Source organism: Lissotriton vulgaris, chromosome 8, assembly GCF_964263255.1.
Source record: "Lissotriton vulgaris chromosome 8, aLisVul1.2, whole genome shotgun sequence".
Lineage (NCBI taxonomy): Eukaryota > Metazoa > Chordata > Amphibia > Caudata > Salamandridae > Lissotriton > Lissotriton vulgaris.
Window position 1 is genome coordinate 1,575,234,843 of NC_141696.1, and position 17,882 is coordinate 1,575,252,724.

Genomic DNA, 17,882 nt, shown 5'->3' on the forward strand with positions numbered 1-17,882 from the left:
CATCACTCAGCCCAACCCTCTTCAATGTCTACATGAGCCCTCTTGCAGCCTTCGCATGCAAACACAACCTCAACATCATCTCCTACGCCGACACCCAGCTAATCCTCTCCCTTACCAACGACCCCGACACCGCCAGAACCAGCCTACACGAAGGGATGAAAGATGTCGCCGAATGGATGAAGAACAGCCGCCTGAAACTGAACTCAGACAAGACGGAAGTCCTCATCCTGGGATCATCGCCCTCCGCCTGGGACAACTCCTGGTGGCCCCTTGCCCTGGGCACCACCCCTTAACCAACGGACCATGCACGCAACCTGGGCTTCATCCTGGACTCCTCCCTCTCGATGACCAGACAAGTCAACGCCGTCTCGTCATCATGCTTCAACACCCTGCACATGCTCCGTAAGATGTTCGGATGGATCCCCACCGAAACCAGGAAGACGGTCACCCAGGCACTCGTTACCAGCCGACTGGACTACGGAAACACCCTCTACGCCGGAACCACAGCCAAACTTCAGAAAAGACTCCAGCGCATCCAGAACGCCTCCGCACGACTCGTCCTGAACATCCCCTGACACAGCCACATCTCCGGCCATCTGAAAGACCTGCACTGGCTCCACGTCAGCAAGAGGATCACGTTCAGGCTCCTCACCCACGCACACAAGGCACTCCACGCCCTGGGCCCCAAGTACCTCAACAACCGCCTGACCTTCTACGCACCCACCAGCCAGCTACGATCGACTAGCCTCACCCTCGCCGCCGTAACACGCATCCGCAAAGCCACCACCGGGGGAAGATCCTTCTCCTACCTGGCAGCCAAGACATGGAACTCCCTCCCGATCCACCTCCGGCTGACCCAGGATCATCTCTCCTTCAGGAAGCTCCTCAAGACCTGGCTCTTCGAGCAGTAACGGACCCCTCCCCACCAGCACCTTGAGACCCTTCCGGGTGAGTAGCGCGCTATACAAATGCCCATGATTGATTGATTGATTGGAGCTGCGTCACTTTTGTGACACACTCCAGCAATGCGTCACTTTTGCGCTTACAGATACTGACTTATCTGTAACTCCTTGCGACATGATGCGTCATACATTAAATATGACGCATCAGGCATGTCGCAAGGTGTGCGCACTGAGAAGTGACGCATCACTGCTTTAACGCAGCAATGCGTAATTTCTCATAAATGAGGCCCACTAGGTTTTGCATTTCGTAATTTACAATTTACAATTTCCTATTAGGAAAATACAAATTAGGAAATGCCAAACTATATGTACCTTCTGGCCGAATGGTTTACTATTTCCTAAATATCAGTTGCCTAATAGTGAAGCCTACTGTGTAGGAAATCTCTATTTTTGTACATTCTATTTTCACTTAATAAATAGCAATTTTTTGGTATTCGCTATTTAGAAAATGCAAAATGGAAATTTCATACATATGGCCCAAAGTCAGCTTAAAAGAGAGAGCAGTAAGAAGTCTGTGAATGAAAAAAGAAGATGTGGTAAGAAGGGACCTTCACAACAAACAAGAAAAAACAAGGGTCAACAAGGGCAATAAAAGGAAGGGATAAGAAGCGATGGGGATGGGGAGAAAGATGAAAGGAGCCTGATGTGAAGGGTATGAGAGACAACAGAATGGGGGTTGAGGGGTCTCAAATGATCAGCCGTACATTAGTAGAAAGGGTGAGAAGAAGGAAAAATAGAGCGACAAAGGCAAAGGAATGAAACACGAAAGAAGGGAAGATTGGATCTAATCGTAGAGGAACAATAACTTGATGATAAATATCAAGAAAACTTTCCAGGAAGCAGATTCAACTCAATGGCTATGTCAGAAGCCCCCCTCGGAAAGTGGGGTCTCGCTTTTATGGTGCAGGCAGATGATGCCTTTTATTCATGACCTAGGGGCATATGTAGGTAATTTACATTTTGCGATTCTCAAATAGCGATTTTTAAGGAATCGCTATTTGAGAATTGCAAAATGGAATGTATGTAATAAATCGCAATTTTTTTGCAAATCTCTAAAATTCCTTAATTGCGATTAGCAAATTGCGAATCGCAATTAAGGAATGAGTGTCCCATTCATTCCTATGGGCCAAAAAGCCAATAGGAATGAATGGGGAAACATTCTCAAATTGCGATTTTCTATGAGAAAATCGCAATTTGAGAATCGCAATTCCAAGGGTGCTAGGCCACCTATTGCACCCCTGGAATGTGCAGGTAAGTACATGTGGCGCACATACATGCCCTAAGGGCATGTCTGTGCGCCACATGGCACTTTGAATTTTTTAAAAAAATGCATTTTAACAGAAAATTGCAAAATACCATCTACTTGGAGTAGGTGGTTGTTGGACTTTTCACTGAATTTTTTTGCTTCCCCGAATTCAGGATGTCCCCCCTTTGTAATGTAGTTGTATAGGCCCTGTGAGGTTAAAATGCCCTGGGTAATGTTAAAATCAATGCTAGGTGCAGGTGCTCGCTACCTTCAACATGGCTGCCGTAGGCCCCTGTTACCTCAGCGTGGTCTTGATAAGGCGCATTCTAGTTGCCAGGAGCTGGCAGGGACTCCAAACAATGTTGCCATTCCAGCCTGGCTTGCCTGCCCACAGTTAGAGTAGGGAAGCTCCTGGCACCTTCTAGAATAGGGGCGGAGCCTAGTTTTGCCGCCTTAGAGGGTGGTCACCTGACCTGGGCCTATAAAAGGAAAGGGAGGGAAACTTTCCAGTCAGTTGGGGCATCACTGACCTGGGGGACCCACTCAGGAGATTTAGGCGGTAGGGCCTAGTCAGGGACTTATGCCACTGGGAGTGACAGGGCTTAGGTGCTGCCTTCTAAGTTGAGTGAGGTACCCTGAGCTAGCCCACTGATCTGGCACGGCGGGAGGGGAACCCAGGGACCATCTACAGTGACCTGCTGAAGATTCCTGTCAGCAGCCCTCAACTCAACCCCCCTTCAAGTAACAAGAAACAAGAAACTGCTATTTACAAGGGCGCAAGAGCCATCAAGCGCCAAGAAGAAAACCTAACTACCACAGAACTGCTGGGGATCAACCAGGTACTGGGCTATATTACTTCTGCGCCCCTTAATCCTGTCCTGGGTCCCCCTTTGCTGATCTGCCACTGCGTGTGGCCTGTCCTGTTTGAACTGTGATCTGCCTCCCACATAAATAAACTACCAGAGAAGCGCTGTGGACTGCTGTCCTGCATCATCTGAACGGCCAGAGATTGCCAGAACTGTGGGTCCCTCTGAGCGCTGTGATCTACTCCAAGCGCTATCTCTGCTGAGCATCGGACCCACGTGTGCCTTAGCGCTGGCTCCGTGAAGTGATTGTGCTGGCTGGGGCCCCAGCGCTGCATTCCCCCTGAGAAGCGTTGTGCCCCCGAAGCGCTATTGTGGAGACTGCCACCCAAGCGCTGATTTTGCCAAGCGCTGCATTACCTGGTGCCCTGGCGTGGAGGCTCTGGAGCGCTGTGTCCCAAAAGCGCTTCCCGACTCACCGCTATATCGCGGAAGCCTCTGCGCCTTCATCGGTGGCCCCCGGTGCCAGGAGAGGGCCGTCGCCTTGTTCTGTGGGCCACGCCGGGTCCGGAGGAGTGGGCGGAGACAACTCAGTTTCCCGGCACACCCAGGGGCCACTATCACCGCTGCAGCCCGGCCCAAGAGAGAAGAATCCCCGCGGCGGCCTCCGGAGTTTGAGGTAGGCCGCCGTAAATTCCAGACAGGCCGTGCTGGGCCTTGAGGGCCGGACTAGGCCGGAAGCCGGCCTCGACCCTCACGTGATGGGGGCGGGCAAGCCCCGCCCCCGCCATTGCCGCATCCCGATTGAGTCTCGAGGCCGCGCCCCGCCTTGGCCCACACTGATTGGTTCCCCAGTCTGCACTCCCTCGCCGGCCGCGCTGTGATTGGCGGCCGGCGCCACACACACCTAATCCAGGCCTGCTATTGGTTCCCGGGCCCGAGGAGGCAAAGGAAGGCCCGGGACCGGGTGAGGCATCGAAGGGCTCCGAGAAGAGAGCAGGAGCTGCGGTGGGGCTGAAGGGAGGCCCGGGAAGAGCGCCGGAGTCACGCGGGCCTCTCCTGACCGGCCCACCACATCCGAGGCCTGCTGACACTGCCGGAGGGCTCCGGGGAGAGCAGGAGCCCTCCCCCCGGCGCCGGAAACACCTTCGAGGGCCCTCCACCCCACCAGAAGCCTACGTAAGGGGGAACATCCTTTACAACGCGGATGTTACACCGCAGTTCCCTTAAGACGCAACTTTTACAACGCAAGTTGTAACAACGAATTGCGCTGGGGCGCTCCAGGATAGTAAATAGTTTAATTTACTATCCAACTCCTTCCCTACTATCCACGGGGACTGGAGTTGGAATAGTAATTTAAACTATTCACTATCCAGCCCCCAACAACGCAAGTCGTGGTAACGACTTGCGTTGTAAAACATGCGTCGTAAAGTACTGCGATGTAAAACATCGGGTTGTAACGACATACATCCCTACGCAATGGCCCGGGAGGGCCGAAGAAAGAGGTAATACCCCGGGTGGGCGGGCGGAAGGCCTGAGACCGCCCCCACCCTGGGGAGACTGTTGCTAGGGTCCCGTTGGCCCTATTTACCCACAGAAGGCCCCTGAGCTGGGCCAGAACATGAACTAAGTAGGCCTGTGTTGACTGCATGGTAGCCAATGTTAGCCCCTGGCTGGGGCATACTCATCTCCAGGCTACTGCTAGGCCCTGTTTAATGAAAAGTGTATTCTTGCCCAGGGTAATGGTCATCTCTAATGAATGAAAGAGTTATCCCAGCCCATCGAGGATAAGGAAATGTACTAAGGAGATAGTGATACCTGCATTATGGACATTACCTTGAATGATTTGCCAAATCTGAATTCTTGCTTAAGGAAAAGCTCATTTGGGTTGGATGCATTGTTTATTAGTGTCTCAGGGAATATCTAGGGCTGTGTAAGGAAATAGATATGAGTTCCTACTGAAATGTTTATGCCTGCTTAGTGTAGGTACTGAAATGCTGATTCTGACCTACTGACCTGGGGATTGAAATGCTTACAGTTCTTCAATAAAATGTTTCCGCTACCTCCCTAATGAGACGGGGCCAGGTTCCTGTAAGCCATTTGGGGGCCTGAATTCTTCTGAAGTTAACCCCACGTTGGGGGAGGAGTTGTGCTAACACGCCCCTAGGCCGGTCCTTGGAAAGTACCGCTATTGGGCTAGTTTAACGGCCCCTGGCCCAAAGTGCTAAATGTTTAATATGGCTAATGGGAGGTCTACCTCTGCTGAATGAGTCAGCTTAATGCCCTGATGACCCTTGAGTAAGGAACTGTTATTATTCCTGCCTGATCTTCAATGAACCGTTTTACTCCTGCCTAGGGAAGTGTTATATGTTCCTGCCTAATGCAGTGTTCCCTAAGTACCATTAGCTACTCCAGGAAATGTTTAATGCTGAGTAATGGAATGGTTAGGATTTCCTGCTCAAATGGTTATTTCCTCGTGAAAAGTTCATGCCTACACTCTCCAGAAGACTGCAGGGGTTTACCATGAAAAGGTGATTTCTTCCTGCCTAATGAAATGTTTTACATTTAATGAAATGTTTTATCCTCCTTTAATGCACTGCTTATTCCTGCTAAAGAGTTTTATGTAATGTTCACCCTTGCTTGGTGAGAAGTTGATTGATTTGCCTACTGAACAGGTTACTCACCTGAAGACCTGTGGACTTTTGCTACAGGATATGGTCATCCTTGCCTGATGAGCTGGTTGTCCATGCTAATTCCTTTATTAAATGTTTATTGCTACGTGTTAAATTGGATATTGAACTGTTCCCTTTACTCCCCTCTGATGAAATGAATTGATACTGTGATTTTCCACTCCTGAACCTTGATCTTAGATAAAAGTTTATCGTTTTAATCAAAACTCACTGGAGTGGTGTCAGTCATTGCGTGTGCATATATTGTCTCAGTGGTTGTGTGTGCTGTGTAGTCACTTAACACCTAAGCTTTCGGGTGCCTACCTGCTCGTGCCAGGCTACCCCCGGGGAACTGGTGACCCCAGTTCTTACAGTGGTATTTTGCGATTCCTTAAGCCAAAATCGCAATTTGCAAGGCACCCCTACATAGCATTTAAGGAATCGCAAAATTGCGATTCCTTAAATGCTTGAGCAAAATAAGGAATCACAATTTTTGTGATTCCATATTTTGCTATGTGGCCCATACATACCAAAATGCCGTTTGCGATTCGCAAACGCTAGAATTGCGAATCACAAATGGCTTCTTATATATGCCCCCTAGTTGTGGTGCCTCATAGGGAGGATTCTGCTCACATATGGAAGTTGGTGTCTCTTTTTGTTCAGTGCAGGATATCTAGGCACTGTACATCCTCAACGAGGATCAACTGAGATTGGGAAGGAGCGAAGGAGGTAATGTTCTGATTGCTTACCGCTAATCTCTATTTCTACAATTGTTCTGCCCACAGATATGATTGTGGAACTCGGCTAAACTGTAAGCGGCATTTACTTCAGCCTAGTATGGAAGTTTGCTCATATCTAGATGTATCTGACTAGGGAGTAGAAGGAGTTACGACTCCAAGCAGGTCGATTGGGGTGACAGTCCCTGTAAGCAAATCAACATAGGGAATTTGAAACTGCTTGTGACCCTGGTTAGAGAGTGTTAATTCTGAAACTGAGGGAGGCCTGTGCCCATCTAAGGCTGGGAATCCTCACCTTCTGCTGGCTCTTCTTGTGATGAATTGAAGTAATTCTCTCAGGTGTCATCTGCCCCAGGGGATGTGGCCGCAGCTTCTGAGGTTATGGTCTGTGAAGGATCAGCTGAGTGCGGTGGTGCGTCATTTAGCGCTTGAGTTGCGTCATGTGGAGCTTCGTCCTCCTCTAATGAACCTTCAGTAGCGTCCAACGGAGCCTCTTCAGCGTCCAATGGAGCCTCCTCCAATGAGGCCTCGGCCTCGTCCAATGAAGCCTCGGTCTCCTCCATTGGAGCCTCGCCCTCGCCCTCGCCCTCGCCCTCGCCCAATGAAGCCTCAGCTTCTCCTTCGACCTCTTCTGAAATATGAGCAGACACATATTTGGTCTCAGCACACATTAATGTCAAAGATCAAATTGTGTACACATATTGTAAACATTTAACATGTTCAGAGCATTTTTTATTACCATAGACAATAACTTTTCTTGTAAAGATTCTAAAGCAAAGATAAAACAAAAGTATAATAAAACGTAGAGCATGCATGCTGTTCTACGACAATCTTTTCTACTGTAGATGCTGAAAATCAAAGATCATACAGTATCTTTTTCCTCCAGTTTGGAAATAATAAGGTTACTTACCTGAAGCCATAGTTTTGCATCAGGGGCATAGTACTGTGTGACTTTTTGAAAATTACCAGTGAGTAGAGCCGACACCAGAACGTCTATTAAAAAATAATTTCCCAAGCTAATGCAAAATATACCAATACCAGTTTCCCCAATTGGTCTTTTTTAGTATTTGAAGAAAGGTTATTCATGTAAACAAAGCCCTACTCACATATGCTGAGATCCTTCGCCCTGCACGGCTGGAGCCCAGGCAACAACTCACAATGTCCTGATACTTACCAGCACAAAGGCATTAAGGAGGGTGGGCTGGCATCACCACAGATGGAGACAGGGTTAGAGATGACTAACACGCCCCACTCCATCCTGGGAACATGATAGACAATGTACTGAGTGTGAGCGGCAACCTATGTTACGAGGCAGGAAAAGGGATCACCGTGAGCACCGCTGCTAAGAACAAAGTTAGATGGCAGACCACCTCGAATGCAGAACGCGAGCCACCTGGGATACATTGCATTTAAATGTTCTTAATTTTAGCCTCTAAAATTCTAAAATGCAGTGCTTGATCAGATGACTAATGTGAAACTAAGACACAATTTTGGCAAGACAAAAAGAGCGGGTTCTCAACATCACCTTGTTCTTGTGAAAAATTAAGGATTTTGCTAAGACCTGCGGCTGACATAATAGCCAGCAGAAAGGAACTTCAACTCTGCCTCTTGTACAGTATCAGATTTAGAAACCAATCAATCAATCAACTTAGATTTATATCGCACAGCTAATCATCCGCGAGCGTATCCAGGCGCTACACCAAAAATTTAGCAATAACAGCACTGAGGTCCCATGAGAGGGAGGTAGGGTGGAAGTAGGGAGGTCCACTATCAGGTTAAAGAGCTTTTCACTGTTCTTTTAGGACATATTTATTTACAAACATTGCCATGAAATTATCTTGATTAGGTTTCATCCTGTTAGGGAAGAAAGTTGCAAGCCTCGACTCGCCAAACACAGCAGCTGGACAAGCATCATCCATTCCTAGCAACAAAGAACTCCAAATGTTTTCTATCTGCAGCAAATGCCAAACCCCTTCCACTTGAAGGTGGAAGATGAACTAGCAGAGTGTCAACTCGACTCCTCCAACATTCCTATGAAGTAAAAATGGATGACTTCAGGATTAAAACCACATGTGCAGGAAGAGGAATCGTTTGATTAACTAGCATCTCCATTCCCGGAAAAAATGTCTGGCAGTGTCTGCTGGGTAACGCATGGCATGTTTAGGTCAGCTTGAGTCAATAGAGAAATATTGGTTCCTGATGTTATCAATTTCTAGATCATCTTGGATCAGAGGTTTGAAGGGTCGGTCAGAGGAGACCACACTCATGAGGGCTAGATCTACAGCGTGGGTAAGGTGCATCGTCAATACTATCGTCAGTGTAGACCACACTCAGGAAGGCTAGAATCACAGCGTGGACGTTGCGCATCGTCAATACTATTGTCGGTGGAGACCACATTCATGAAGGCTAGAAGCACAGCAGAGGCTTAGTGCATCATCACTATCGTCAGCAGCTAACACACTCAGGAAGGCTAGAAGCACAGTGAGGGCATTGTGCCTTGTCAATACTATCGTCAGCGTACACCGCACTCATGAAGGCTAGAAGCACAGCGTGGGCGTGGTGCCCCATCAATACTATTGTCAGTGGAGACCACACTCATAAAGGCTAGCAGCACCGCGTGGGCATTTTGCATCGTCAATACTATCGTCAGTTGAGACCACACTCATGACAGCTAGAAGCACAGAGTGGGCGTTGTTCATCGTCAATACTATAGTCAGCGGAGACCACACTCATGATGGCTAGAAGCACAGAATGGGCTTTTTGAATCGTCAATACTATCGTCAGTGGAGACCACACTCATGAAGGCTAACAGCACAGCGTGGGCATTGTGCATCATCAATACTATTGTCAGTGGAGACCACACTCATGAAGGCTAGAAGCACAGCGTGGGCATTTTGCATCGTCAATACTATCGTCAGTGGAGACCGTACTCATGAAGGCTAGAAGCACAGCGTGGGTGTTCTGCATCATCAATACTATCGTCAGTGGAGACCGCACTCATGAAGGCTAGAAGCACAGCGTGGGTGTTCTGCATCGTCAATACTATCGTCAGTGGAGACCGCACTCATGAAGGCTAGAAGCACAGCGTAGGTGTTCTGCATCGTCAATACTATCGTCAGTGGAGACCGCACTCATGAAGGCTAGAAGCATAGAATGGGCATTGTGCTTCGTCAATACTATCGTCAGTGGAGACCACACTCATAACGGCTAGAAGCACAACGTGGGCATTTTGCATCGTCAATACTATTGTCAGCGGAGACCACACTCATGAAGGCTAGAAGCACAGAATGGGCTTTTTGAATCGTCAATACTATCGTCAGTGGAGACCACACTCATGAAGGCTAACAGCACAGCGTGGGCATTGTGCATCATCAATACTATTGTCAGTGGAGACCACACTCATGAAGGCTAGAAGCACAGCGTGGGCATTTTGCATCGTCAATACTATCGTCAGTGGAGACCGTACTCATGAAGGCTAGAAGCACAGCGTGGGTGTTCTGCATCATCAATACTATTGTCAGTGGAGACCGCACTCATGAAGGCTAGAAGCACAGCGTGGGTGTTCTGCATCGTCAATACTATTGTCAGTGGAGACCGCACTCATGAAGGCTAGAAGCACAGCGTAGGTGTTCTGCATCGTCAATACTATCGTCAGTGGAGACCGCACTCATGAAGGCTAGAAGCATAGAATGGGCATTGTGCTTCGTCAATACTATCGTCAGTGGAGACCACACTCATAAAGGCTAGAAGCACAACGTGGGCATTTTGCATCGTCAATACTATTGTCAGCGGAGACCACACTCATGAAGGCTAGAAGCACAGAATGGGCTTTGTGCATCGTCAATTCTATAGTCACTGAAGACCACACTCAGGAAGGCTAGAAGCACAGCGAGGGCATTGTGCCTTGTCAATACTATCGTCAGTGGAGACCACACTCATGAAGGCTAGCAGAACAGCGTGGGCATTCTGCATTGTCAATACTATCATCAGTGGAGACCGCACTCATGACAGCTAGAAGCACAGAGTGGGTGTTGTTCATCGTCAATACTATAGTCAGCGTAGACCGCACTCATGAAGGCTAGAAGCACAGCTCGGGCATTGTGCCCCATCAATACTATCGTCAGTGGAGACCACACTCATGAAGGCTAGAAGCACAGCGTGGGCATTGTGCATCATCAATACTGCTGTCAGTGGAGACCACACTCATGACAGCTAGAAGCACATAGTGGGCGTTGTGCATAATCAATACTATCATCAGTGGAGACCACCCTCATGACAGCTAGAAGCACAGAGTGGGCGTTGTGCATCGTCAATACTATAGTCAGCGTAGACAGCACTCATGAAGGCTAGAAGCACAGCCTGGGCATTGTGCCCCATCAATACTATCGTCAGTGGAGACCACACTCATGAAGGCTAGAAGCACAGAGTGGGCGTTGTGCATCATCAATACTATCATCAGTGGAGACCACACTCATGACAGCTAGAAGCACAGAATGGGCTTTGTGCATCGTCAATACTATCGTCACTGGAGACCACACTCAGGAAGGCTAGAAGCACAGTGAGGGCATTGTGCCTTGTCAATACTATCGTCAGTGGAGACCACACTCATGAAGGCTAGCAGCACAGCGTGGGCATTTTGCATTGTCAATACTATCGTCAGTAGAGACCACACTCATGACAGCTAGAAGCACAGAGTGGGCGTTGTGCATCGTCAATACTATAGTCAGCGTAGACCGCACTCATGAAGGCTAGAAGCATAGCGTGGGTGTTCTGTATCATCAATACTATCGTCAGTGGAGACCACACTCATGACAGCTAGAAGCACAGAGTGGGAGTTGTTCATCGTCAATACTATAGTCAGCGGAGACCACACTCATGATGGCTAGAAGCACAGAATGGGTTTTTTGAATCGTCAATACTTTCGTCAGTGGAGACCACACTCATGAAGGCTAACAGCACAGCGTGGGCATTGTGCATCATCAATACTATTGTCAGTGGAAACCACACTCATGAAGGCTAGAAGCACAGCGTGGGCATTTTGCATCGTCAATACTATCGTCAGTGGAGACCGTACTCATGAAGGCTAGAAGCACAGCGTGGGCATTGTGCCCCATCAATACTATTGTCAGTGGAGACCACACTCATGAAGGCTAGAAGCACAGAGTGGGCGTTGTGCATCATCAATACTATCATCAGTGGAGACCACACTCATGACAGCTAGAAGCACAGAATGGGCTTTGTGCATCGTCAATACTATCGTCACTGGAGACCACACTCAGGAAGGCTAGAAGCACAGTGAGGGCATTGTGCCTTGTCAATACTATCGTCAGTGGAGACCACACTCATGAAGGCTAGCAGCACAGCGTGGGCATTTTGCATTGTCAATACTATCGTCAGTAGAGACCACACTCATGACAGCTAGAAGCACAGAGTGGGCGTTGTGCATCGTCAATACTATAGTCAGCGTAGACCGCACTCATGAAGGCTAGAAGCATAGCGTGGGTGTTCTGTATCATCAATACTATCGTCAGTGGAGACCACACTCATGACAGCTAGAAGCACAGAGTGGGCGTTGTTCATCGTCAATACTATAGTCAGCGGAGACCACACTCATGATGGCTAGAAGCACAGAATGGGTTTTTTTGAATCGTCAATACTATCGTCAGTGGAGACCACACTCATGAAGGCTAACAGCACAGCGTGGGCATTGTGCATCATCAATACTATTGTCAGTGGAAACCACACTCATGAAGGCTAGAAGCACAGCGTGGGCATTTTGCATCGTCAATACTATCGTCAGTGGAGACCGCACTCATGAAGGCTAGAAGCACAGCGTGGGCATTGTGCCCCATCAATACTATTGTCAGTGGAGACCACACTCATGAAGGCTAGAAGCACAGCGTGGGCATTTTGCATCGTCAATACTATCGTCAGTGAAGACCGCACTCATGAAGGCTAGAAGCACAGCATGGGCATTGTGCATCGTCAATACTATCATCAGTGGAGACCGCACTCATGAAGGCTAGAAGCACAGCGTGGGTGTTCTGCATCATCAATACTATCGTCAGTGGAGACCGCACTCATGAAGGCTAGAAGCACAGCGTGGGCATTCTGCATTGTCAATACTATCATCAGTGGAGACCGCACTCATGAAGGCTAGAAGCACAGCGTAGGTGTTCTGCATCGTCAATACTATCGTCAGTGGAGACCGCACTCATGAAGGCTAGAAGCATAGAACGGGCATTGTGCTTCGTCAATACTATCGTCAGTGGAGACCACACTCATAACGGCTAGAAGCACAACGTGGGCATTTTGCATCGTCAATACTATTGTCAGCGGAGACCACACTCATGAAGGCTAGAAGCACAGAATGGGCTTTTTGAATCGTCAATACTATCGTCAGTGGAGACCACACTCATAAAGGCTAGAAGCACAACGTGGGCATTTTGCATCGTCAATACTATTGTCAGCGGAGACCACACTCATGAAGGCTAGAAGCACAGAATGGGCTTTGTGCATCGTCAATACTATCGTCACTGAAGACCACACTCAGGAAGGCTAGATGCACAGCGAGGGCATTGTGCCTTGTCAATACTATCGTCAGTGGAGACCACACTCATGAAGGCTAGCAGAACAGCGTGGGCATTCTGCATTGTCAATACTATCATCAGTGGAGACCGCACTCATGACAGCTAGAAGCACAGAGTGGGTGTTGTTCATCGTCAATACTATAGTCAGCGTAGACCGCACTCATGAAGGCTAGAAGCACAGCTCGGGCATTGTGCCCCATCAATACTATCGTCAGTGGAGACCACACTCATGAAGGCTAGAAGCACAGCGTGGGCATTGTGCATCATCAATACTGCTGTCAGTGGAGACCACACTCATGACAGCTAGAAGCACATAGTGGGCGTTGTGCATCATCAATACTATCATCAGTGGAGACCACCCTCATGACAGCTAGAAGCACAGAGTGGGCGTTGTGCATCGTCAATACTATAGTCAGGGTAGACCGCACTCATGAAGGCTAGAAGCACAGCGTGGGCATTGTGCCCCATCAATACTATCGTCAGTGGAGACCACACTCATGAAGGCTAGAAGCACAGCGTGGGCATTGTGCATCATCAATACTATCGTCAGTGGAAACCACACTCATGACAGCTAGAAGCACAGAGTGGGCGTTGTGCATCATCAATACTATCATCAGTGGAGACCACACTCATGACAGCTAGAAGCACAGAATGGGCTTTGTGCATCGTCAATACTATTGTCACTGGAGACCACACTCAGGAAGGCTAGAAGCACAGTGAGGGCATTGTGCCTTGTCAATACTATCGTCAGTGGAGACCACACTCATGAAGGCTAGCAGCACAGCGTGGGCATTTTGCATTGTCAATACTATCGTCAGTAGAGACCACACTCATGACAGCTAGAAGCACAGAGTGGGCGTTGTGCATCGTCAATACTATAGTCAGCGTAGACCGCACTCATGAAGGCTAAAAGCATAGCGTGGGTGTTCTGTATCATCAATACTATCGTCAGTGGAGACCACACTCATGACAGCTAGAAGCACAGAGTGGGCGTTGTTCATTGTCAATACTATAGTCAGCGGAGACCACACTCATGATGGCTAGAAGCACAGAATGGGTTTTTTGAATCGTCAATACTATCGTCAGTGGAGACCACACTCATGAAGGCTAACAGCACAGCGTGGGCATTGTGCATCATCAATACTATTGTCAGTGGAAACCACACTCATGAAGGCTAGAAGCACAGCGTGGGCATTTTGCATCATCAATACTATCGTCAGTTGAGACCGCACTCATGAAGGCTAGAAGCACAGCGTGGGCATTGTGCCCCATCAATACTATTGTCAGTGGAGACCACACTCATGAAGGCTAGAAGCACAGCGTGGGCATTTTGCATCGTCAATACTATCGTCAGTGAAGATCGCACTCATGAAGGCTAGAAGCACAGCATGGGCATTGTGCATCGTCAATACTATCATCAGTGGAGACCGCACTCATGAAGGCTAGAAGCACAGCGTGGGTGTTCTGCATCATCAATACTATCGTCAGTGGAGACCGCACTCATGAAGGCTAGAAGCACAGCGTGGGTGTTCTGCATCGTCAATACTATCGTCAGTGGAGACCGCACTCATGAAGGCTAGAAGCACAGCGTGGGTGTTCTGCATCGTCAATACTATCGTCAGTGGAGACCACACTCATGAAGGCTAGAAGCACAACGTGGGCATTTTGCATCGTCAATACTATTGTCAGCGGAGACCACACTCATGAAGGCTAGAAGCACAGAATGGGCTTTGTGCATCGTCAATACTATCGTAACTGAAGACCACACTCAGGAAGGCTAGAAGCACAGCGAGGGCATTGTGCCTTGTCAATACTATCGTCAGTGGAGACCACACTCATGAAGGCTAGCAGAACAGCGTGGGAATTCTGCATTGTCAATACTATCATCAGTGGAGACCGCACTCATGACAGCTAGAAGCACAGAGTGGGCGTTGTTCATCGTCAATACTATAGTCAGCGTAGACTGCACTCATGAAGGCTAGAAGCACAGCTCGGGCATTGTGCCCCATCAATACTATCGTCAGTGGAGACCACACTCATGAAGGCTAGAAGCACAGCGTGGGCATTGTGCATAGATAATACTACCGTCAGTGGAGACCACACTCATGACAGCACAGAGTGGGCGTTGTGCATCATCAATACTATAGTCAGCGTAGACCGCACTCATGAAGGCTAGAAGCACAGTGTGGGCATTGTGCCCCATCAATACTATCGTCAGTGGAGACCACACTCATGACAGCTAGAAGCACAGAGTGGGCGTTGTGCATCATCAATACTATCATCAGTGGAGACCACACTCATGACAGCTAGAAGCACAGAATGGGCTTTGTGCATCGTCAATACTATCATCACTGGAGACCACACTCAGGAAGGCTAGAAGCACAGTGAGGGCATTGTGCCTAGTCAATACTATCGTCAGTGGAGACCACACTCATGAAGGCTAGCAGCACAGCGTGGGCATTTTGCATTGCCAATACAATCGTCAGTGAAGACCGCACTCATGACAGCTAGAAGCACAGAGTGGGCGTTGTTCATCGTCAATACTATTGTCAGTGGAGACCACACTCATAAAGGCTAGAAGCACAGATTGGGCATGTGCCCCATCAATACTATCATCAGTGGTGACCACACTCATGAAGGCTAGAAGCACAGCGTGGGCATTGTGCATCATCAATACTATCGTCAGTGGAGACCACACTCATGACAGCTAGAAGCACAGAGTGGGCGTTGTGCATCGTCAATACTATCGTCAGCGTAGACCGCACTCATGAAGGCTAGTAGCACAGCGTGGGTGTTCTGTATCATCAATACTATCGTCAGTGGAGACCACTCTCATGAAGGCTAGAAGCACAGAGTAGGCATTGTGCCTCGTCAATACTATCGTCAGCTGAGACCGCAATCATGAAGGCTAGAAGCACAGTGTGGGCATCGTGCATCATCAATACCATTTATCAAGACGAAGCACAGTTAGATTCCCTGAAAGAATTCATCCAAAGCAAAGGAATTTTCTAAGGCAATTTAAGACAACCACTGAAAGAAGCTAGTTTATTACAATCTAAGTATGACATCTACAACTATGCTTAGAGGGGAGAAGCTTGACCGCACGAACTAAGAGGAGTCCATTGAATGAAGGATTTTGAGTTAAATGTTTACATACACACTGTGGATGGATTCAGATGTGGAAGTCGTTACCTCTTGTCTGTACAGGATTACCTCACAGTGGATTGCTGTTAGTTATAGAGCAAACAAAAAACTCCTAACTTGGGGTAGGAAGGAATATTGGATTATTTATATTTAGTAGTATGTGCAATTTATTATATGTAATTGTTTTTTGTGATTGTAGTAATTATTCATTGTATGTATTTATGTTTGTATTGATTTATGTCATGTATTGTTTTGTGTCTTCATAAATTTGAGAACAATTAAAAGAATTTACTAATTGTTCCTATTTGGAATCAGAGTTGGTATGGACCTTAAGATGAAAAAATACAAACAGATAGGGACTGTGTACCTTAGAATAGGATTGAATTAATTGTGTCCTATTGTTAATGTTAATGTATTAATTGCTCTACATCACTATTTTTGCATAATGTGATGCTCCTGTGCCCAGATGGTGGAGAAGGATTAGGGCACACCCTGTTTTTATATTATAGATGGGAGAAGGTGGTGGAAAAAAGTAAGGGGAAGTCCAAATCATCGCTAACCACCCGTTCATATAAAGGGGACACACTTTTGTGCCATGCAGGGAAGCTGTAGTTTCAGATTGTACTGTACCCGTGTTGTTATATTAAGGCACGGATGAATCCAGTAGAGAAATCCTCGTCATAATATTCTTTAGAAAAAGTTATCTTTCATTTTCTGGTCTCTGTCTTCAATGTTTATATGGGGCATCTACCCAGGGATTAGAAACTCAGTGGCATTTCGTAGGAACTGGGGTAACCAGTTCCCCGGGTGGTAGCTTGGTGCGACAGGCAGGCCCCCAAAGGTAACACCCCTGCTGGGAGGGCCCGTGTTCGCCCCCTTTTGTACAAGACTGTTGTTGGGCCCCGTTGGCCCTAATTAGTCACCCCTGAACTGGTACTGGGCGAGAACCCTCAGGAAGGATTGAGTGACCGCCCGATGAGAGGAGTTAACCCCTGACTAGGAGAAGGGTTATTGCTAATGTGACCGGGTGAATGACATGTTTACTCCTGCGGGTTCAAGGCTCGACCTAGGCCTGATGAAGTGTTTTCCCTGCTACCCTGATGAAATGTTTGCCTTCCATAATGAAATGGTCATTTATGCCTAATGAGATGCTTGGTCTCTGATAAGGAGGTGTCACCTGGTCCTCTACCCACAAGGGGCTCCACTGCTGATTAATGGAAAGCTCATCCCAGTTCAGTGAAATGGTTATTCCTGATTAAGGAAATGTTGGATCTTAAGTGCTGAAATGTCATTCCTGCCTAGTGAAATGTTCATGCCTGCTAGTGTGATTATTGAAACGTTTATTCTGACTTACTGACCTGGTGATTGAAATGCCCACAGGTATCTCCTAAGTTGCTCCTTGAATGACATGTTTATGGGGATCTGCTGTATTGATTAAGGAATCACCCCCTTTACTCCTGCAAGGAAATGGTTATAGAAACATCCTGCATTGTTGAGTGAAATGTTCCCTCTGCTCCCCTAATGAAATGCACTAATCAGCTCTTGATACCTTGAGTGTTGATTGCCCTGATTCTAATTCTAGATAAAGCTGATTGATTTTTAATCAACCTAACTGGTGTGGTGTCCGTCATTGCGTGCGTGTTATTGTCTCAGTGGATGTGTGTGCTGTGTGGTCACTTAACATCTAAGCTTTTGGGTGCCTCCCTGCTCACGCCAAGCTACCCCCGGGGA

The 17,882-nt window shown here is 47.8% G+C and overlaps 1 protein-coding gene across 1 annotated transcript in view; it reads right to left on the bottom strand.

The window, feature by feature from the left end:
• The window catches only part of RSPH1 (radial spoke head component 1), a 257,093-nt gene that overhangs the window by 17,391 nt on the left and 221,820 nt on the right, over positions 1-17,882 (bottom strand). The window contains exon 8 of the mRNA XM_086933563.1: positions 6,713-7,048. Coding sequence (XP_086789689.1) covers positions 6,753-7,048 — 296 coding nt within the window. The 3' untranslated portion in view covers positions 6,713-6,752. The remainder of the gene's footprint in view (positions 1-6,712; positions 7,049-17,882) is intronic.